General features: G+C 42.0%; 2 protein-coding genes across 10 annotated transcripts; one reads left to right on the top strand and one right to left on the bottom strand.

The window, feature by feature from the left end:
• Positions 1-817: 817 nt before the first annotated feature.
• On the top strand, positions 818-16926 carry ttyh1 (tweety family member 1). 7 transcript variants are annotated; one of them, XM_035530466.1, is made up of 16 exons: positions 820-1018; positions 1336-2072; positions 4550-4710; positions 6671-6879; positions 8201-8312; positions 8699-9036; positions 9197-9292; positions 9726-9798; positions 10953-11028; positions 11193-11248; positions 11763-11855; positions 11963-12055; positions 12221-12360; positions 13957-14124; positions 15298-15376; positions 16130-16926. In XM_035530466.1, the coding sequence occupies exons 3-16, from the start codon at positions 4576-4578 to the stop codon at positions 16211-16213; spliced, it is 1752 nt and encodes a 583-aa protein (XP_035386359.1). In that variant the 5' UTR covers positions 820-1018; positions 1336-2072; positions 4550-4575; the 3' UTR covers positions 16214-16926. The 7 variants fall into 7 exon arrangements, 6 of the variants coding, with proteins under 6 accessions (XP_035386362.1, XP_035386359.1, XP_035386364.1 ...); XM_035530469.1 differs by having other exon boundaries at positions 818-2072; positions 16125-16926; XR_004776550.1 differs by lacking the exon at positions 16130-16926 and adding an exon at positions 14636-14717 and having other exon boundaries at positions 819-2072.
• Positions 16927-18948: 2022 nt separating this feature from the next.
• On the bottom strand, positions 18949-21741 carry josd2 (Josephin domain containing 2). Of its 3 annotated transcripts, none has more exons than XM_026999227.2 (5): positions 21669-21741; positions 21114-21259; positions 20337-20462; positions 19991-20185; positions 18949-19730 (listed from the first exon to the last, which is right to left on the bottom strand). In XM_026999227.2, exons 2-5 carry the CDS (start codon positions 21233-21235, stop codon positions 19619-19621), a joined length of 555 nt encoding a protein of 184 aa, XP_026855028.1. In that variant the 5' UTR covers positions 21236-21259; positions 21669-21741; the 3' UTR covers positions 18949-19618. The 3 variants fall into 3 exon arrangements, with proteins under 3 accessions (XP_026855028.1, XP_026855027.1, XP_026855029.1); XM_026999226.2 differs by having other exon boundaries at positions 21547-21711; XM_026999228.2 differs by having other exon boundaries at positions 21552-21711.
• Between the last annotated feature and the right edge of the window lie 1426 nt (positions 21742-23167).

The following is a 23167-nucleotide window of genomic DNA, read 5'->3' as shown; positions in this document are numbered from 1 at the left end:
TCTCCTTTCCACATGATGTTGCTTTGAAGTTTGAATAGAATCCACTTAAATCGATCATGAACCTTTTAGTAAGAAAGTAGTCAGCGTCCACCAAGAACTATAGTCCTTTAATTATGTGCGCGCGCGTGTATTAGCAGCATTCAAATTTTGCTGAGATCTTGCATAGCTGCATAATTTCATTTTACGTCTCCTCGTAGATGAAACTCCTGCTTCCGAGCGGTATTAAAATTACAAGAGGATGAGCAAGATTCAAGTATATTGTGTTTTCCGTATGTTTATGAATTAGTACGTAATGATTATAGTCGCCCCTTTTAAAAACCTGTGCGGTCTTGCTTTTCTTGGTGATTTTTGTTTTTTCTCTGGATAATGCCCTTCCATTTATTTGTCTCGCAATTCGGGCGGGAGCGTCGGTGCGTTAGGGGTCTAAATACGGCTAGTAGCAGCGGTCATTTGTTTTTACAGTGCGAGGTATCTGCCTGAAAAAGCATGGAAATTTGTACCCTGGCGGCACTATAATTTACAGGCTACTGTTGATGTGGGAGACAGTAGGTAATTCAGCGTGTAATTTTCTCTGAGGTAATAAGCACATGGGCGCACGTAAAAGAGGGAATTACCTCAGGACCCATGTGAATTGAATCCTATCCCAATGTGGCTATTGTATATGAATCAGTATCTTTCTGCTGGTCCCAATGCTTGCTCAGCCCACCCTTCCATCTCTACTCCACCCATCCCCCACATCTTTCAGCGGCACATTAAAAAAACAACGCGTTCCCTGTCTCCCCATCTCGCCCACATTCATGGCCATGTCTTCTTTCTCTCCCGTCTCTCACTCGAATTTATATTCGTTGTTTCGTTGTTTTAATAATTCCTCTGTCGATCAAATCCTCTTGGGCCTGCAGAGCATCCTTGCATATTTTCTCAGACCCCCAGTTTTTAATCCTGCCGTCTGTTTTCCTAAATTCTACTAGATGTTCAATTTGAAGCACGTTTCGCAAGGATTTGCGTCAAATTAAGCAAGGTTTGTTCAAAAAGATTTGCTAGGATTGGCTCGTTACTTTGCTTTTTGTTGTTACTTCGTTGTTCACAAGGCAATTGCTGCTTGCGCATCTTTTCTCTTTTACCAGTGGCCATATCAGCTTTTCTCCTTTTCATCACTGCCCTTCTCACCTCCTCCTCTTTTGCGTCTCCATTGCTAAGAGCTGCTCTTTGACTTTCCATTCCATCAGGGCGTCCTTTTTGACTTTTCTACACCAATTCTCCCTCTCTCTCTCTCTCTCTCTCTCTCTCTCTCTCTCTCTCTCTCTCTCTCTCTCTCTCTCTCTCTCTCTCTCTCAGATAACTTCATTCTCCATCAAGCCAACCTTTTGGTACACACCAATTTCATAGGATCTGCCATTGTTTTGGCCCATAGTAACATCTTTGAGAGGTCCTCACACAAAGTTTTTTTCCTATTCTAAATATCATCACCTTAGTTCAAGACCACTGTAGGTTACCAGTAATTTTCCTTTATAATTTTTTTTTTTACTTTGCATAATTTTTATAAAGGACAGTCACGCTAAATGGAAAACAACCAAATGCCAAAGTTTTCCAATTAGAGAAAGCTACAGGAGAGCTCTTTCATTCACCATTTGCACCAAACTCATCGAGGATGACGAATACGATGATGAAGGTCGTTATTGGGTTGATGATGCGGTACGGTCGGTGTGCGTTCTGAAATTGACGGACAGGCATCGGTTTTTTGAGGATCTCATTTTCATCCACTGAAAGCATCCCTTGGGAATTCTTAATCGAGACCCGCCGGTTATTGTCATCATTCTTTGACTGTTCGATCATCCATCAACCAGTACTTATTCCAGTTGATGGAAGAGGACATCGGAAAAGCAGAATTTGATGTATAATTTGCAATATTCTTTTCACTAATGCAACAACGCCTGCCAGTGAGGATGCTTTTTTTCATGAGGCAAACAAAGCGTTTCATCGGCAGCAATTTATTTCAATTAGTGGCATCTAATTGAATATACATTGACAAACGCGTGGCAAGTGGAAGCTCCTATAGTAGGATCTAATTAAAGGTAGGAAAAGGTTTAATATATATATTTCTAAATGTTGCTTTTTATGCCCCTGGTTCATCCGTGTTGGTTTGAATGTCTTTCTCTGTTTGAGGGCAGTTCCCACCGATACAGAGTAGGACATTTCATTGTGCTATTAATTTTTTTTTTTTTTTTTTTTTTTAAGAAAGACGAATGAGCCGCCAGAAATAATTAATCGAAGAGTTATTAGAAATTTCATAGCTGAAGCCAAGTATGTAAGTATGTCATTGAACGAGGCTCAAAAAACGAAAAAAAATAAGAATGATTTTCAAATCAAATTCACTTACAAAAGTGCAATCAATATCAAGCTTTTATCCTTAGAATTCTAAAGGGATTAACCGCTACACATTTGATTAAATTGATGTTTACATTATTCAAAACTGAAACGTGACTTGGTTTTATCAGCAGAGCCGGCTGATATACATAAACGTACACCAGGCATAATGACAGAGATCCTAAAACGTTTTCCGTGGACGCTGTAGTGTAAACTATCCCTCCCAAACAATCCATCCCAGAAGGACGCAAACAGGACAAGGGCGCCAACATTACTAGACTAGAATCAGTCCGTGTGTTTGAGCCAGCGCTCCAAGTCACCTGTATTTGTTTCAGCATGTAGCTTTAAAAATATGAAGCAGCATTTATTACAGTTTGGACACTCATCCAAGTCAAAAGCGTTCAGATGGCCGTAGTGATAAGAAGACCACGGGACAGACTCGGCAAATATCTTACAGGGAGTCTTGCCAGCTCGTTAGTCAAAGAGAAGGCAATGTAGGCAATGGCCTTTTAAAATGTTAATGTTGTATGAATAACTACATCATGCAATGATCACTGCCTTTTATGGTGCTGTCTTCTGATTCATTATCCTATCAGCCAGTTTTAATGATTTGAGAGCATTTATGAAGCTGCTGAATTGCTGCTGCAGTTGATTATAAAAGGTCACAGTTAACGCATTTTTGTGTAGCGGTATATACTGTGCAACACAAGCACAAATCAACGTCCACGTGTCAAAGGGCAAAAGAGCAGAGGGTGTGTCTGTCTAAATAAACATTCTCGTCTTGAAGCTGAAGTTCCAGGTTTTGGTCCAGATTCGTGTCGTCGATCTGTCACGTGCGACCGAACTCACGTTTCTCTGCCTTCCGTTACGTAACACGCGCCGCCGCGATAACGGGCTGACAAAATGAATCATATCGAGACATGTGGGAGTGTTTGTATTGACGGCGGTGGAGCTGGAGCTCAGAGGCACTAACAGCCACTGGATGTTTAACGGCTGTCAAACTGTTTTTGTTTTTTTTTGTTTTTTTTTTCAGTCCGTCGTGTTTCTAGGTGGCACCTAGATGGTATGGCACTAGTTGGTATTGATGCTACAAGGCTGATCTGCTTCCCCAAGGTCAACCACAATCTGGCATGTTAGGAATGCTTTCTTAATGAGTTGAATGTGTATTTTTTCTGGCTATTTCAATGTGCAAAGTCACACATCTTAAAAATACTGCTTCTATTTATTGCAGTATGGCAATTAATACGCAGAGGTGTTGTAGATATGTTTTTAGTTTGAGAGTAGGCTTTTTATCAAAGTTAGGATCCATTCACCCCTACTGCGGTCGTACTTGCATGGTTTAATGAACATATCTTAGTCATGTTTTTAACTGTCTTGTAAGATTTGTAAATTACTGTGCTACAGTTAGTCGTATGGTTGATCACATGGCTAGCTACAATATCTGAATAGGACGTAAGTCCAGTGTTGTGCTTTGCCAGCTCATGAAGTGATAAGCACTGCTGTTTCTGTGGCATGTTTTAATGCATACTAATTTCACTTGGTGCTGATTTCTCTTAGTGCTGATATTTTCAGAGTTGTATCGATGTTCCACATTATCGAACATACGAAGACTAATTACTCTTGAATAAATCCAGGTCAAATGTGCAGACATGCAATACTCCTGTTTTGCCAGCCAGTGGATAAGCTTTGATTACAGACTGAAATATGTTAATTTGTCTGTGATATGCCTATTCAGACACATCCTATTGACACAGAAAAAGAAAGTTAGTTAAAATAATCTCTATGCGTGGATGAAACATAAGAGTAAACAAGCCTTTTGGAAAAACTCTTAAACAGACACACCTTGTTCTCTTAATCCATTCTGCTCTGCTGACCCATGATCAGCAAAAGTGTGTGTGTATGTGTGTGTGTGTGAGAGAGAGAATGTGTGTATGTGTGTGTGTGTGTGTTAGAGTAGAAGTAGCAGCAGAAGCCTACTAATAGCAGCAGTAGCAGTCAGATGTCCGCTGTTTCTGTTCTTAACCTACTTTCTTAACCTACCTCTTCGTGTCTCTATCCAACTCTTTTTCTATGGTCCTCTGCTGTGCTGGCAGTTGCTGGGTTTAATATTTCCCATCCCATCTGTACATCTTCCTCTCTAATTTTAAATTATATTTTCTCTCTCCCTCCCTCTCTCTTTGTGAAGAGGGGTAAAGGTGGTGAACAGGGCCAATGGCTGCCATGGCAACTGTGCCCAGTTACAGCCCTTCGATGTGGGTACGGCTATGCCACGCTCTACCTCGCCTCGATCTGACCATGCAGACGCGAGACAACGTGTTTGCGCCGGACAGCTGGGAGTACCAACAGGTTCTTTTCCTTTCTTAGAGCCCCTCCTTCTGTTTGTTTCCCTCTCTCTCAGATGCAGTGTTCACACTTGACAGCTGGTACCAGTGGGTAGATTTAGTGTGCAGAGAGGCACATGCAAACTATTTCTGTCTCAGTGTCTACTTTACCTCCAACAGCTATTGCTTTCTCTCTCATTTTGTCAGGATCTGAGCATGGCGTCGTGGGACCAGAATTATAGCACAAACATATTCGCTCTCATTCTATCTGTCTCTCATTCTGTCATTCTCTTAATGGTGAACAGGAAAAGATGGAAAGAAGCAGAGCTCTCTATAAGATTTGTTGAATAATAATTTCATTTTATGCTATACAGAAAATGCTCTTCTGCACTGGATCATAGCACAAGTGTGGTACATTAGACATAATGCTATTAAGCATTTTGTCTAATGTACAGCATAGTAGGCAAGTCTGAGTGTCTAGAAAGGAATATCCTATTTCCTAAAAGAGAGAGTAGTCTATTATTCCAGTGTTGCACCAAATGTGAGCTAAACACAATATGAATATACAATAATACATATGTTTAGTTTTTTCAATTACAGGGACATGTATAGACATGAATAAAATTAAAATTATTGTACTTGTACTTGTTAAAAGTGCAATTGATTTTACTTTTAATGGCATTTATTATGATCTGTATTTTAGTGGTGTCAGAAAGTTAGGCTGATCACATTTTGATTGATATAGCCTGTAAAGCACAGTGTTTGTACACTGCTATTTACTGAGGAGTATGTTACCTAAAATGTTAGCACAGTTGTACCCCAAAAACTATATTTCTCTTGATGTTCATTGTGCTTTCATCCAGTTTAGACTTTATTAAGCAGTTATACTTTCTAAGACACAGCTGCAGAGCCTGTATTGAGTGCTGGCCTCCACAGCTGCGGAGACTAACCGTGTGAAGTGCTGGCCTCCGCAGGGGTTGTGTTTGAGGAGAGACTCAGCTGGACTGAACTGAAAGGGAAGCGAAGGGGGAGCCTTCCGAGGGGAGGACAGGGGTTGCAAGAGAAGGACAGAGAGGGACAGAGAAACAGTGGATGTGTTTAAGTAGGTCACATTATTAATAGATATCCACTGGTGTGGATCAAAAAAAGAGAGAATGCAAAGGCAAGCAGGAGTACGAATGCAGGAGAGGGAGGGGAACAGCAGGGAGATTGTGGGAAAGAGAGAAGAGAGAGAATGGATGAGAGAAGAGAGAGAGAATGGATGAGAGAGAGAGGGAATGGATGAGAGAAGAGAGAGAGAATGGATGAGAGAAGAGAGAGAATGGATGAGAGAGAGAGAGAATGGATGAGAGAGAGAGGGAATGGACGCACTGGGGGATGAGACAACAAGCAGAATCAGATAGTCAGAGAGACAGACAGAGCAGGCAGATGGACAGAGACACTGGGTGTGGAATATACGAATCTGTGAAGCAGTGTGTATGTTCATGTGTGTGTGTGTGTGTGTGTGTGTGTGGTTGACAGCGCGAGGCCAAAAATATGTAGTAATTACTTGTCTCCTCTCCCTCATTCCGATTGGAGTAGAGTACTGGAGCCGCCACTTTGTGTCAGCCAATGAAATTAAGGACAGTCTCCATTTTATGTAATGCTGAATTCCATGGGAGCATTCTGTTGTCTGAAAGCAATGGATTTGTGGCCTATATTCTAAATCCTCTAATCAGATATGCAACCAATTGTTAAATTAAGCACTCTCTGCATCCACTTTGTGCATACGAGGCATTGGTGTACCAATAGTGCACGTTCACTTAAATCTGCCTGGTTTCTGGATCTGATTCATTTGTAGTTCAGTAAAATGGAGTATTTTAAGCTGTATTGACCAAATCGGGTTGCTAGGGCTCCGTTAGCCTCTCTAAGCCTTTTGAACTGGTAATGCTGCTCTGTTTTGCGTTCCCTCATCCTTTCTTCCCTTTGTCCTATCCTTTTCCCAGACTCTTCTGGTCCTCTCCAGCCTCTCAGCCATCGCGCTCGTGCTCTCCCTCCTCGTGATCCTCTCCTTCCTCATCCACTATTGCTGCTGCCACCGCAGCAACTCCGGAAGGGAAGAGGAGGAGGACGACGATGACGGCAGCCGTGCCAGGAAGGGGCGTGGCATCTGCTGCGTCACCTGGGTGTCCGTGGCAGCCGTTACGCTGTGCTGGTAATATTTCTTGCCCTTGTGACACTTGATGCAATGTCTCTGTTTTACAGGCAATAATGATAAGCCATATTTTTACTAAAAAGCCTAAAGCTTATTATCTTGTGGTTATTTAGTTATCCTGTGGGGTTGCTGCAGGACTTTTATTATGTAATGTAACATTCCGTGCATGGGTAGCAATGCATTTATTTATTTATTTATTTATTTATTTATTTATTCCCTCTCTGTGAACAGAGAGTTTAGGTCATGTGTTTAGGTCGCAAAAGTTTAGGTCATGTGCCTTCCACACTATAATACTTTGAGCACTCACACTGTCAACACTCCTGGTTGCGTGAGCCTGGTCAGAGAACACTGCAGTACAGAAGCTGAGCTCCAGTTTCTCCCTGGAAAGCCTGCTTCGTTTTAAATCCCGCCCTTAGCAGGATTCATGGCAAAGACCTCCTTGGTGAATAACGCAGAGGATCTAAGAACTCAGAATATTGGCTGGATGAAAATGGAATAAGGAACCAAAGGCATCTTCTCTTGCTGTGTTATGGAGCGACGTCATGCATGCAGAAGAACGGAGGCACTGCAAGAAGACAGATGCTTGGAATCTGGATTTATTTTTCTTTGGCTTGCCATGTCAGAATGATGACATCATTCTCCCACTATCTATATTGACCTGTATAATAAAAGCTGAATTTTGATCGAGTATACAAGATGTCTGATGTTGAAAGTGTGGAAGGCATCTTGTCTTCACACACAAAGCGCAACACATTTACTGACAGTACACAGTACAAATAATTATTGGTGACACACACACACACACACACACACACACACACACACATAAATACATACATATATATATATATATATATATATATATATATATATATATATATATATATATATATATATATATATATATATATGAAGCTGAGCTCCATTTTAAAAAAGTTTTTTTTTTTAATTATATATATATATATAATAAAAAAAAAAACCCTTTTTTTAAATGCTTTTTTCTTTTGTTTAATCTGGGTCAGACAGTGAAAAATTGGGTTGTACCCTTTCTGGTGGCATGATGGATCTGATTAGCATCTGGCCTGAAGCTTAATCTGACTAAATATGTCTAAATATATGAGCGATATGTGTAGGCGTAGTTTTCAGTATGGGTGTATTTCACGCTTAGGTCCGAGTCACTCTACCATTTCAGTGATTTGCTTGCTATCTGCTAAGGGCAAAGTCAATTAGAATGCAAATGTAATTGAATTAAATAACTTCCTGCACCCTCCCATCCCACCCATTCCTCTTTTCCCAATTTCCATTTTTCAACCTCTCACAGTGTTGCCATAGGCATTGGTTTCTATGGTAACAGTGAGGCTAACGATGGGATGTATCAGTTGACCTCATCTCTGCTCACTGCCAATTACACGCTGGCTTCCATCAATCTTCTGGTGAGAAAACCACACATACAAACAGCTCCCCTCCCCAAATGCAAATGAAACGAGTGTCTGTGTGTGTGTTTGTGTGCGCATGCGTACGTGCATGTTTGTGTGTGTTTGTGTTTGTGTGTGTGTGTGTGTTTGTGTGTGTGTGAGTATGTGTGTGTGTTTGTGTTTGTGTTTGTGTGTGCTCGTGCGTGTGTTTGTGTGTGTGTGTGTGTGTGTGTGTGTGTCTGTGAGACAATGACACTGTTGATTTGCATTGATCTGGCTAGCTGCCTCCTCCTCTGCTCCTCTGCTCCTGTCCTGTCTTTTTCTTTTGTCTCCTCCACATTTTTTCTCCCTCCACTTTCCACTCCCCACTACCCCCCCCCCCCCCCCCCCCCCGCCACTCCCAGGTTTCGGACACCGTGGCTGGGCTGCAGCAGTCCGTCTTGGGGCCTCTCACCTCCTTGGAGGAGGTGTTTGGGGGGAGCAAACCTGCCCTGGTGTCCACGCGCTCCTGCCGGCGTCTGTCTGAGCGCGTGGCCTCCCTTCTTTCCTCCATCACTCTGAGCAAGGGCTTGAGCTTCAGCACTGCCGCGTCACGGCCCACTGGAAATGAAAGCGCAGCCAGGCTCCTGACCCCTGCCCCGCCCTCCGTAGCGCCCACGCTGACCCCCACATCCAACAGCATACCTTCATCCTTCTCTCCGGGGTGGGCAGCCAACATCCTTCTGGTGAATGAGGACTACAGGTGAAGAAAGAGTGGGCAGTGAGTGGGTTGTAGACATTATGGATTGTTATTCATTTGAACTGCAGGTGTACAGTGTTGATCCTCTACAATATAGGCCCTGTTGTACTGAAAGGCTGAAAGCTCCACGCACTAACACTGTGTTGTTTGTTTCGCTGTACAGGTGGCTATCATATGTGTTGCTTTTACTTTTGGATCTGGTGGTGTGTCTGTTTATCCTGCTAGGCTTGGCTAAACAGGTCCGATGGCTCCTTATTCTGTGAGTGTTATACACAAATATTATACAACACTGTTGACTCTCTATATGCCATGTCAGTGTGTGGCAGAGTGATTGTACCTCTTATGATGTACCTGCTATACTGTGCTTGTTTCTGTGTGTACCATGCTATGTTTCAAAGGACTGTAGAAGAAAATGAAAATGTAATAGATTCCACAGAAGTTAACGACATGATAGAATGTAAAAGTCTGCCAATTATGAAACACAAGGGCTTTTTTGCCTGCTGATGCATTAAGACAGACAAACAGATGGTGACAGTCAGTCCACTGTGTGTGTGTGTGTGTGTGTGCGCGTGTGTGTGCATGTACGTATGTGTGCATGTGTGGTGTGTGTGTGTGTTTGTGTGTGTGTGTGTGTGTGTGTGTGTGTGTGTGTGTGTGTGTGTGTGCGTGCGCGTGTGTTTGTTTGTTTGCAGGATGACGGTTTTGGCCTGGTTGGCTCTGTTTCTGAGCTGGGGATCCCTTGGCCTGGAAACAGCCACAGTGGTGGTGAGTATTCAGCACCACTATGCCCTGCTGCCTGCTCTCAGCTACAAGGCTGAAAAACAGCCCTCTGCAGGCGGGTAGCCTATTCAGAACAGAACAGAGCCTGTGTGTGTGTGTGTGTGTGTGTGTGTATGTGTGTGTGTGTGTGTGTGTGTGTGTGTGTGTACACGCGCCCATGCGCGCATGTTCAGGAGATGCTTTTGTGTTAAACTGTGGAAAAATCCGACCATGACTATGAATCTTAAAAATTTCAACAGTCACTTTGTGTGAGTGAGGGGGTGTGAACTGTGAAAAGCTCTTCCTCTTAGGTAACTGCAGCAGTGGCAGACACCCAAAAAGGCAATAGAATGGGAGAATTGGGTAAGACCACTGAGTGCTCTTTGTGAACTGGAGAAAAGGGATGCAGGGTGGCTGATGGCATGAGAGTTCTTAGCAGCCCGAACAGGAAAGGATGATGGAAGAAAAGAGGCCAAGACAGAGACAAGTGGAGAACAAGTAGGATGTGGGGGGATGTCGTTCACTCCTCAAACTCCTCAAACTACCCCGCAGGAGGCCAGAGCGGGAGAAAGAGTGTCAGGAGGGGATGGCAGTTGCTGGCCCTCAACATAGAGTTCCACTGTCCCGAGGCAGCCAACAAGAACAGGCACCACTCTCATTCCTTCCCTCCCTCCCTCCCTCCCTCCCTCTTTTCTTCTCTCTTTCTCTCTGTCTCTCTATCAGCATTTCTCTGCCGCCTTTCTATCGCTTTCATTCTCTCTTGTCCGGGCACGACTTGTGCCGAGCCTTGTTCACAGCTAAGGCTGATTAATTACAAGCTTCTACATACCACTAGGGAAAGAGAGTGTGTGAAAAAGAAAGACAGACAGTAAGGTAGACAGTAGTCGGGGGAGTGGAGGAAGAATGAAAAAAAAAATGAGTAGATGAGTAGAATGAGAGTGTGTGGGAGGCGTGAGGGACAGAGGCAGTGAGAGAAAGAGGCAGAGAGAGGGAGGGATGTGAACAGACATGTTCTCTATCTGTGTCAGTGAGTATTGTAGATCAATAGCAGCAGCCCTGGAGAGATGAGGGATGTATGTCATTCGGTCACTGTGCCATTCTGTTTTCTATCCTGACTCTCTCGCTCTCTCTCTCTCTCTTTCTGTTTCTCTCTCTCACAGGCACTCAGCGATTTTTGCTTTGACCCAAACACATTTGTAGTCAACTCTACTCACTTCACCACGGGGACAAGCACAGGTGTTGTCATTTATCACCTGTTTCTGTCTTTTTCAGTTTTTTGTTGTCTCTCACACACACACACACACACACACACACACACACACACACACACACACACACACACACACACACACACACACACACACACACACACAAACCTTACCAAATTTCTTTCTTGATAGAAATCCTGGACTATTACTTGAGCTGTAGTAGGCGAATGACTAGCCCCTTCCAGCAGGTAATACCTTTTTTGTCTAAAAATAGGCTAAAATCTGTTGCTGTCTTGGTGTATCATATGTGCTGCATGTGTCCAGAAACGCACTCAAGTTGGTAAAGCGCAAGCTCAGATTTGTGCAGATTTTGGGGTTGCATGTAAAATAAAAATAAGTCTTGCTTAAAAGCATTTGCAAATGGACTAATTTTGGTGCATGTAAGATGTCTCACAGAAGAAAATGAGCATGGGCCTGATATCACAGGGGGGAGTACTGTGGAAATCGTGCCTTTTAAAATGAACATTGTTATAATAGTGGTGATAAGCACAATCTGGTAAAGTAGACCCTGTGTCTTCTACCTTTTGGAAATTAAAAGTAGGAGCACATTTGGCAATTATAGTAGTATTAATTCTGGCTAATAATTCTGTTTCTTGGTATTAATGTGTATGTGTGTGTGTATGTGTGTGTGTGTGTGTATGTGTATATATATGTGTGTGTGTGTGTGTGTGTGTGTGTGTGTGTGTGTTAAACTGGCTGCAGCTGCTCACCCAGTCCCAGAGAGCACTGTCTAGCATCCACTCCCACCTCTTCAATCTGGAGCGAGACACACTCCCTCGATTCCCGAAAGCGGAGGTGAGAAAGTCTCCTTCCTGAGCACAACCACTGAAGAATCACCGCCTAGTACACTGCCGAGAGCCTCAAAACGGCCGCCGTCTGTAGGTGTGTTGTTTCCCTTGCAGAAGCCACTGAGGGAGGTGCAACAGATGCTCAACATCACCGAGGGCAATTTCCACCAGCTGGTGGCGCTGCTCAACTGCCGAGGCCTTAACAAGGTAACCATAGCAACCAGCTTTCCCCTCTAGTGTGACTTCCTCAGCTCTGGTGTGATTGCTGTACCTCTGAAGCAAATTACTTTAACAGTGAATGTGACTGAAAAATGTGTATGCAAAAGCCTTCGTCTCTCCATCTTTCTCTTCATCCCTGTCCCCATCTTTCAGGACTATATCGACTCTCTGAAAGGCCTGTGCTATGATGGGATGGAGGGATTGCTTTATCTCTCTCTCTACTCATTCCTTTCTGCTCTGGCGTTCACAGCCATCCTTTGCTCCCTGCCTGGAGCCTGGAGGAGCTTTGCTAGGTAGTGTTTCTGTGTGGTTCCTGCCTTTTATAACGTTATAGTGAATATTTCTGTCAGGTTCCTGCTGTTTGTAATGTTATTGTGAATGTTTCTCTGTGGTTCCTGCTGTTTGTAATGTTATTGTGAATGTTTCTCTGTGGTTCCTGCTGTTTGTAATGTTATTGTGAATGTTTCTCTGTGGTTCCTGCTGTTTGTAATGTTATTGTGAATGTTTCTCTGTGGTTCCTGCTGTTTGTAATGTTATTGTGAATGTTTCTGTGGTTCCTGTCGTTTGCTAGATAGTGTTTCTGTGTGGTTCCTGCTGTTTGTAATGTTATTGTGAATGTTTTTGTGTTAAGCCTTCATATACAGGAAGCAATGTATGTCTAATGTATGTATGCACTACTTACTACATATAACCCTAATACCATTTAATTAACACTTAATTAATCACTAATTATTTAGGAAAATACTGTATTTTATTGATTTTTTATAAATGTCATTGCAGATTCGGCATATCTAGCACATTGGTAACCCCTTCTAATTATGTACATGTTGTACAATATGAGGAGTGACACAAGGAAATTAACACTGGGATTTCCCACAGAAAACTTAACGGCAGTAATGGAAAACTCAGTATGTCAATGACTGAGAGAGTTTTCAACTAGCTCACTTTGTGGTCTGTAAGCACTGTGACTGTAATCATGAGCAAAACTTATGCTTTGCATTTCCCATGTGCTAACAGACCCCTTGCTTGAACATTCTGACTGGAACCTAAATGATGATTATTTCCTTAGCATTTTCAGAAACAAACTGTGAAAACCTACTCTAGTGAGTGACACCACAGGTGTGCACACATCAGATATGCGTGACCACTAGCCCTTAGTTTGTTTATGTTGTTTTAACTATTAATCTGCTCATTTATTTCCTCCTTCCACTTCATAGGCTCAGTGTGCCTCTCTTAGTTCAGACTGGAAGCGTACAAAACCCACTTGACTTATAGCAGAAATAACTGAGAATCTTAGCATATAGTGAATTTCAGCATTTAAATATCCACTTGAGCTCAAGTATTAAAATACTTATTTGCTTAAATGTTCTCAAGCATTAAAACTCACATGCATTCTAATAGCTGAAGGTTTGACTTTGAATGCTGAGAGTGTCGTTCTTCCATCTCATCAACACTAAAAACTGACATTTTTGAAAAGTGGAGATAATGAAGGAAAAACCTAAATTATAGTAGTGGAAGACTGCTCCACCCCAGTGGTTAAAGCACATCCCACATTTTGCCAAATCCAAATCTGGTTTGTAAATCTAAAAGTAACATGGTTGGCTATAAGATTTAGTTGTTCTGCTGTGCCTGTGCCACAGATTCCAAATCTCGGATACATAAAAATCCTTAGATTAACGAGGCCTTTGTTAAGGGCTGGTAGAGACATATATTAACAGGCTACTGTCTGGATTGATTGCTTTTATCTGATGACTGCTCTATGTATGCGTAAGAAGGAAAAACTACATGCACTGCCTGTGCGTTAGGAAACTCTTCTCACTTGTGTCACATGCTGTCAGTGTTTATTGTGGACCTTTTTTTTAATCCCATTTCCTCTTTTAATGGAACAGCGACTCAGAGGATTATGAGGACTCGGACAGCGAGAGCGAGGACCCCTTCACATCCCATCAGGCACGTAGACAGACGGCCGTGGGCTCCCAGCGCGGGGCTTTGCCCCCCTTCTATAGTTACCAGGGGGCCGGCTGGACGCCCCCCTTTTCTAGCGCGCCTCCCTTACCGTGAGTAACATGTACACAGACCCACGGACAGACAGACAGGACGATTCTGCTCGAATAGAGTCTCTCCGTTCTGTGGATCACACAAACATGTATCAATTCCTAAATCCTTCTGACTCAGGAGTTTCAGTAAGATAAATTACATAGCATTATCTACGTTATACAAAGTATGGATTACAATTTCTTCCCTTTATAGAGTATTGTGGGTAAATGGTCATGGACATGGGTTGAATTCTAGCCACAAACAGCGTGTTATATTAATTTAAGTCAATATGTTAGGAGCACACATAGAGTACAGGCAAACAGACAGACATGCATGTATGCATGGAGCTGGATATAGTTGTTCACATCAACTCAGACAGATGGACATGCAAATGTATATGTCTATATACAAAGACACACACAGACACGCTACGAGCACACATACACACGGACAGACGCACAGACAGGTGTATATGTTGAGTGCAGTTTAGCCGACTCCAGTGGTCTGTCTGTCTGTGTGTCTGCCTATCAGTCTGTCCGTCATTCCAAGACAGACGTGAATTCACCAATCAGAGGAGGTCTGAAATGATTTAGGGAAAGTCCTGACCCTTCCTGTAAGTCTGCCCATCATCAAAACTATACCGCCGAAATCAGCTTTGAGCTTTATCTTTCAGTCTGCCTTCCTTTCTTGCACTCTTTTTTTGTCTCTCTTTGTCTGTTATTTTGCTTCTTACCATTGCTATATATACAGTAGATACACACACACACGCACACACGCGCACACACACACACACACACACACACACACACACACACACACTTCTTTTTTGCCTTTGTCACAACATTTAAATGTTCATTTTTCTTATGTGGAACCAAAATACAATTGGTATCTCCTAATAACACATTTAGGAAGCATCTGCTCAACTCTCCCGCACTCCTGCTTCCTTTAGCTCCTAGCCTGCTCCCTCTCATGTCAGATCTACCACCAATGAATAGCTGTAATGAGTAGGACATTATGGGTGTCTCCATCTCTAATTCTCTTCTTCCTTCTCTCCATCCTTGGTTCCATCTCCACTCTCCTCACTTTTCTCTGTACCCGTCAATGTGGCATGACCCTCCTCCCTGTCCATTCCGCCTCTCCTCCTTCGTGGTCTTCTTGCTCCTCTCCACTCCTCTCTCGGTGTCTTTATGCAGGACTCCAAACACTTCCTCCAATGGCAACCCTGGTTATGAGAGCCTGCCTCTGAGTGACAGGCAGTCCCCGCCCCCTTCTGTGAGTTCCCCTGTCTTTGTGACATCATCGTGATTCTGTGGCATCCTCATTGTTTTTACCTGTGCCAGGGTTCTGGCTGTTTGTGCTCAAATTGTGCTATGTCAACTTTCATTATACATGGCGTGTAAAAAGACATCTGGCACACCTAACTTGCAGGCTACCATACAGCCTGCTGTATGTTATGGTACATTTTTGGGTCCATGGCTGTTTTGAGAAGTCATGCAGGTCTCCTTTAGTCTCTTCATATAGGTGTCTCTGATGTTATGTCCACTTCATGTACCTATTTGGAAAAAAACATAACTATAATTGTGGTCAAATTTTGAACAGTTGTCAGAAAACATTTCTTGCATAAATTGAAGCCTTAATAAGCATATTATAAGCTTTGTACGCGTGACGTTTTTCAGGTCGGTATTTCAGAAGCTCGGAAGTGAAAGTGACGCCATCTTTGATGTTTACAATATAGATTTCTTGCATGGTCATTATTATTTGCATGGCTGTTCCGTATCCCTAGAGTAACTAGGGGGATCTAAATGAAGGGTTTGTGATTTGGCTCTAGAAATGGCCCTGACTGGGCGGTACAGATCTGTTTTTCTTTTGCATTGTTTATAGTTTTGATTGCTCGTTCATGGCTTATTGACATTTGCTCTTGTTCTTCTCTTTCTTCTCTTTGCATCTGTCTTCTGGTGGATCTGTCTATCTCTGTCTCTATGGTGGCATGTCTGTCCAATCACGTTTGACCCTCTGAAAGTACAGTACTCTCCCAGCATGCTGACAGGCTATGCAGGTAGTCAGTCACGCTCCAGTCCCGCCCGTTCGAGGAACATGTATTCGCACTAATTTTTATGTATAGTATTAAAAACATGAATATAGCGTATATTTAGTTTTCATATTGATGGACACTTAATTGAAATAAGATCATGTTAAAGGAGATTTGAATTCTGGATGTGAAAACTAATGTGTAACGTCAGTACCACTGATTTTCAAAAGCACTTTTCAAAAGACTGGCAGTTTGATTTAAAGGTCATATTAAACTCAGCCAGGACATATAAGGCACCATCATCTGTTTAGTGTTGTTGTGACCATTTGCTCGAGGCTGGAAGCAGAATGGTATTGATGTTACCGTAGTGGTCTATTTTTAAAATGTATTACCAATTTTACTTTAGAGGTTTTATAATGTTGTATGCTGAGTCACAGGGCCCCTAGGAATAATGGCACAATTTCTCTGTATGATTATGCAGCTTGTTGGGAACTTATTTTTGGTTTTGTCTCTTTTTTAAATATTTGACTGTACCTTTTTCGATAAGTGGCAGTTCTGTATTATCTTGTATACCCTCTGAGACTATGATCATATGAAATATTATATAAATATATATTCAATGTAAATGATTTTTGAGTGTGAAACCACTTTGATGGTTAAAACAATTAATGAAAATAATAACATTTTAGAGAGAGCTAGCCTCTCCCCAGGCTACTGGTTGGGGAATTTAAACTGCTGTGTTTGAGCAATACAGCCTCTACCACTGACCACAATGCAGAGGTCACAGTGTATTCAGCAATAATACACTTTCTCTTTTCTGATATAGCACCTTTTAACAATTTAGAGTGATTGGTCTTAACACAACAGTAACTCGATTTTTACAAAACAAAAACTTGACTGCCAAATAAAGTGTTTACATTTCTGTGAAACTTTTTATACTGCTTTTGTGTCAGAGCAGTGTGCCCTTTCAGTGAACTGTGTAGAATTCACCTTGCCTGTGCTGTTTATGACAAAAGATGTACATACACAGTGGGCCAGAAAGTTTAGAGCATCCACCCTAGTTTGAAGGAATGTGCTAATTCACTTGAGATCAACTGTAATAATGGCAAAACAAACACTGTTTGTGTTTCTGTATGCGAATATATATATATATATATATATCTATATATATATATATATATATATATATATATATATATATATATTTGACAGTACTCTCTCTTTCCTCACATACTCTTGTTAATCCTAAAACCTGAGTTTTTATGGTTTTAATGCTCCTTTTGAATGGCATTCTTTTTCACTACAGAGTCTAATATAAATTAAATAAAAGTATGGTAACAAAGGTGCAATGACCCGGGACATGTGTGTTTTGTGGCAGTAACTGAGTGAGACACCAGTCTAATTCTAATCATCATACCACCAACCTGAAGAGACTATATAGCATCACCATTAAATCCTACTTTGGTAATTAAACCAAGGCAAAAATAAAAACAATCATCCAGATAATCCTAGAAAAGAAATATAAAGATCATTGAATGGTGAAAGATAGCTGGATTATTACTTGGATCAAGGCTATACAGTTGGAGCTAGAGGTCAAGTACAGAAGTGTACAAGTTAACACTTACAGGCAATACCCTCTTCATGCAGACTTCATCCAAAAAGCATCTTTTTGTCTGAAAATGAGTCAGCTTCAGATGCTTGGGTAACAACTTACAAATGAAGCACCAGTAGTGTTGTACTAGCCACTCATAACAAATGCATTTTTCTCATATTTTATTCAATTCTGGTTGCATGGTGGTTTCAGGTATAGTAATATTAAACCATTCTTTAATGGTTTGTCGAGGCCATACTTAAGAGCGAGCACGAATGTATGAGCCTAATCAGGATTACACTCTAGAGTAACAGTGAGGTCACAAAGAGCTGATACATTAAAGTGTACCTGTAAAAACCTAAACACATTGTTGCTCCAGTGGAACATTTTACAAGGAATGGATGGCACAACTTCATAAATGGGACATATACAAATGTATCCCAGAAGACACAAGACAGGGACACAATTTGGTTGTTTTGGCACTACATTCCAACACACTAAATTTTAAGTAAAACAATACTTATAAGCTTAAAGTAAAGCCTGTATCTCCTTTGAGTGTATTCACACACATTTTGAGTGAACCAGTTATCACAATCTTTTTATACATAGTCCCCCATTTTCAGAAGATTTTAAGTAACTGGAAAAAATAAGAATACTAAATTTGTTTGGTAGCTTTATTTCCATGGCTGCAAAATGCTTTGTAGCTCATCAGTACCTGAATTTCCTGACCAGTAGCCAATTGTGCAGTGCTAGTCATCTTCCTGGTGATGTCCTGCCAGAGCCACAATGCAACTCTTTTCACTTCCCGCATGTTTGGGGAGCCTTCTGCCTTCAGTCATGTCTTCAGTAAGTGAGGCACATGCTCCTTCAGCTTCTGGCTGGATGACTGACTTGGCTCATCAAGAACATTTCACATCATGGCCAGGGCAACTCCAGAGTTCCTTTAGTGGTACGTTTTAGGTCACTGTCCTGCCGCAAGGTGAAGTGCTATCTGGCCAATAGTGGAATCTGCAGTAATACTGTTGCTTGTTTGACACATAGCAGATTTTGCTATTGCCTTGGCTATGTCTCAGACTGATTTATTCTGATTTTCAGCCCCCTGATGGCCTGCTTCCCCCACAAACTCAAGTGCCACATATAGAACCACTTCCAGACATGTTTTGGCACCAGTGCACGTCCTGTATAGACTACAATGGACATTGACTTGAGAAACACAATTCCATGTAAATAAAGTTATAAATCCACTTTATTAGTGAACAACTAATTTCAGAGTGTCCTCTGAGATGTTTACATGACCAATTAGGAAAAGGAACATGGGCAAATAAGGGGGCAGGAGAAGAAGTCCCTGTCCTCTGTAGTACGCATAATTAGATTAACAAATCTTGAAACCACAAGTATATTTGCGAAGACTAACTGTGCTGTATCTTTTCTGTGCATAGTTGGGCAGGCGGCATAATCTACTTCAGCAGTGCGGTGCATAGAGGCAGAACAAGTAAAGACACACAAATGTTACTTTTACAAAACAAGCATTTGTCCTGAGAGAGATGTGGAAGAGATAGAAAGAGAGAAAAAATTGTGTGTGAGAGCGAGAAAAAGGCAGTCAATGCAGCTGTGATGACCGTTGTAACCCACAGCTTCCAAGCCTGTGACTTTTCTGACAAACATGTCCTTTGTGGCAGAAAAGAGGTCCCTTTCATTAACCATTCAATGGGGCATCTCTTTGCGTGCAAGTGTGACGTTCGTGAGCAACTCCAACATTCTTTGGTAGCCCTGCTCCCGTGGAGGGAGCTTGCATTAAATCAAACCTTCCCGGGTCCCAAAACTGCCTTCCCCCGTGCATGCATGCTTGCACATTCAGTCCAAATGCACATGGAACGCATCCTGTCCTGAGAGATCATTTTCCAGGGTTGTCTGGAATCAGCCATGTCCCATCATCCTCTACTTCTCGCTGGACAACAAGAAGCATCTCTGCCACATCCTGAGACAGCTGCTCTTTGAGGAATGACCTGGGAGAGGTGGGCAAGCAAAAGGGTTGGGAAAATTTGTGTGAGCTGAGAGATGTACAGTACAGTGAGAGAAGTAATAGGAATATTGCTGAAGTTTTACGAAGAGGGGAAATGAAGGGGCAATAAAAAAATGTGAACAGTGAGTGGTAAAGGAAAACAGTTAGGGAGAGGAAACCATTGCAGAGCTCAGGTATGGCTTCTTTGATGCCCTGCCTTATTGCCGTATGTCTCCGGATGGGTTTTACAAACCCGGGAGTCACCTGAGTTCTGTTTCTCCTCCAATGCAAACAGGACCCTTAAGTTTAGAGTCCAGGTTGTAGTACTGTCCATTGACCTGCCGTACTGCAAGCCAGTGTCTGCGTCTCAGTGGGAGGGACACGATTCCCAGCGATACCCGCGACGGCACGTTCAAGATGAAGCCCTGCACCTTCTCCAGATATAAACTCTGTACTAACCTAGAACAGAACAGGAGAGATGATTTTGTCTATGTCTAATTCAAGAAAAGATCAAATGATTAGTAGGAGGACCAACGGATGTAAACTTAAAGGGAATAGGTTAGAGCGAGTGAGTGTCACATGGTGCTCGCCAATCAATCGGCAAACTGACCTACGTTTGTCCCACCACACGGCGGCCAGTCCTCGACTCTGGAGAGCAGCCATGATCACGTTTACATCGTAGTTCCCTGTCCCCAGTACAGAGCGGTGCGGATTCACCACACACTGAGGGGCAAGGCTGTTGGAAGTGCATTAGGAGGAAAATAAACTAAATTCTGGTGTCCCAGCCACTAGTCGTATTCTACAGGCAGTTGCATTTAGGGCTACATGACATACTGTTTCAGTCATCCCACTGTAATGTGTCTTGATAAGCAAATAAAAGCTGTACTGGAAACTCTCTAAGTAATATGTGACAACTCTGATCCATCTCAGATGATTCTTATGACAATCCTGTTAACATTTTGATGCAGTACAGGAACACACACACACACACACACACACACACAACTTTAGCCATACAACATGGAAGTATATGGAATTGTCTGTCATTTCACAGCTCACAGTGCTCTACAGCAGTGTTATTTCCCTATAGACAAAATACACAAAACACTTACAAATATGCCATGAATACAAAATAGTTTTGAGAGAGTGTGACATGTGTTTGGGGTTTTCAGGAGACACTGTAGAAAATCATTAGAGAAACCCAAACGTCATAAAATTATTATTGTACACATAAAAAGAATCCAACACAATCTGCACAGAATCTTTTTAATCAGCATGAATGTATATAGTTGTAAATGCAACATTCACACCCACCAATGAATTAGCAAATGCATTAGATAAAAAGAAAACGGTCGTTTACGCAAAAATGCTTTCGCTCTGATCTCACCGCTTGCAGATGTCGTCTGCGGTCTCCTTGGTGAACACCCGCTCCTGAAGCACGTTGTTCAGAGCATGGATGGCGCACAGCTCCAACCTCTGTTTCTCGTGGAACACCTCCACGTCGCTCATGCTCGTCCGCACGCCAACAGGCAGCTGCACAGACACAGACAGTCGAGAGCAGCCACCACACGATCAAGTTAGCTAGACAGCACATGATAGATAAGCGGAGTAACAATGCATAGGTTATGTCGCTACCGCTTGAGATCGTGATATGTGCATATTTGGTTATCTTAACGATAACAATATTCCAGGCAAACATCTTGCGTACGTGCGTAAATCACACGAGCCTCATAACGTACATTGATCAAAGCACGCCCCTAGTTAGCTGGCGAGCTAGCGCCAGCTTACTGTAGCAGCTATTATAACTATTATATTATTACCTTACACGAGGTTAAAAAACTGCTATCGTGAGGTCCCGCAGACAAACGTCACAACTCTGCCAAACTCACGAGAGCTACACTGTCAACTCCAACATTGTTTTGTAAAAAGGATGCTGTAGTACCTTTAGCAAAACGACAGACCGGAAACAGCGATATTGTTGTTGATGACGCCTACCAGGGCCCGTCACTGAAGCGCTGAAATACACCAGCCAATCATGAAGAGGTTTCGCCACACTTCAGAGGAGCATGTTTTATTTTCAAAACTGAAGTCAGATTCATTACTTCTGAAACAGATTATTTGCGTCATAATCGGTACGGATAATCACCTTTTAATACAGCACTTTTTTTTGTGTGAAATCTCCAGGATAAGATAAAAAGCTATAGCCTAGGCTATATTAGATGTATGGATGGAAGGATGACTGGATGGATGGATAGATAGATGACCCAAAGAGTAACACCAGTAACAGAAATAGTTAATGCTTTATTGAAGAAAGACCACTGTGAACATCAGCTTCAGTCTAATGCACTTCTGTAACTAGTCCTTCTGTAACAGAACGTTTTAGACAGAGGTCCTACAACAGCTTTGTTAATCTAACACACACACACACTCACACATATGAAATTCCAGGTGAGTAACTGCAGTGTTTACTGTCCCCAAAGGAACTCACAGAAACTTCACTCTTTTTCTACCTAACTCTCTATTCTCACACACACACACACACACACACACACACACACACACACACACACACACACACACACACACACACACACACACACACACACACACACAGGTGTTAATGTTTCGGTTACTGAAACATCTGAGGATTATACTCAAAATAAAGGTTATGCAGACGCTTACCTTATATTTACAGAATAAGGAATAAATCCAAAATTCATATGCGAAACTTTCATGGAAAAGTAGATCCAGATAGTGGAATACTGGGTTCCAGTTCAGTTCACACAGTCTAACTGGACATTGACAAAACTGGGAAAGACATATTAAGCCCCACAATTCACCGAAGGTTATACATTTTTTGGGACGCCCTCTAGTGACAAGAAAATACGAATGCAAGCAATGTCCAAATGGTGTCCTTCTACAAAATACAGCAAAAACATTACAAGACCTGTTTCACATTAGTATTCATGTAACACCTAGGAAGCTAAGTGTATAAGCAAACACTGACTGGTGGTTACATCCACACCCAGATATACAGGGGTGCAAAAGCTTGCATTTGGCATGGGAAATACAAGGGAATGTAGTGGATATGTGTTTTTACCCTGCCATGTTCACTCCTGTTAACTTCCTTGTTGATAAAGACATAAAAAGTCAAACCTATTATATATTAGCATCTGTACAAATGCAGAAAAACATGTCTGTTGATTTTATGCCAAATTTGTTAGATATCACTACTGATTTCTGCTTTTTAACATTAGTTTGGCCATTACTTCCAGGTTTACAATTGTCTCCTCACTGTAATAAAATAAATAAATACAATAAAATTCATAGAGATGACTGTGGTCTTTGCAAGACTCCTCATGCAATATCCTGGTTTGAGTAGACATGAGCTATAAACCCCAGACCTGATTATCACCTGTATTATTATGGAAATGCTGGGGT

Source organism: Electrophorus electricus, chromosome 10 (assembly GCF_013358815.1).
Source record: "Electrophorus electricus isolate fEleEle1 chromosome 10, fEleEle1.pri, whole genome shotgun sequence".
Classification (NCBI taxonomy): Eukaryota; Metazoa; Chordata; class Actinopteri; order Gymnotiformes; family Gymnotidae; genus Electrophorus; species Electrophorus electricus.
This window is presented reverse-complemented; position numbering and strand designations above follow the sequence as displayed.

What these genes read in the sequence shown, in the direction of transcription:
- ttyh1 (XM_035530466.1), top strand. Translation starts at nt 4,576, where the DNA reads ATGGCTGCCATGGCAACTGTGCCCAGTTACAGCCCTTCGATGTGGGTA. An exon ending in ACTGCCGAGGCCTTAACAAG is followed by an intron (nt 12,056 to 12,220) that starts GTAACCATAGCA and finishes CCCATCTTTCAG; the next exon opens with GACTATATCGACTCTCTGAA. An exon ending in GGCAGTCCCCGCCCCCTTCT is followed by an intron (nt 15,377 to 16,129) that starts GTGAGTTCCCCT and finishes CTGAAAGTACAG; the next exon opens with TACTCTCCCAGCATGCTGAC.
- josd2 (XM_026999227.2), bottom strand. Translation starts at nt 21,235, where the DNA reads ATGAGCGACGTGGAGGTGTTCCACGAGAAACAGAGGTTGGAGCTGTGC. An exon ending in GCAGACGACATCTGCAAGCG is followed by an intron (nt 20,463 to 21,113) that starts GTGAGATCAGAG and finishes CACTTCCAACAG; the next exon opens with CCTTGCCCCTCAGTGTGTGG. An exon ending in GTGTGGTGGGACAAACGTAG is followed by an intron (nt 20,186 to 20,336) that starts GTCAGTTTGCCG and finishes GTTCTGTTCTAG; the next exon opens with GTTAGTACAGAGTTTATATC.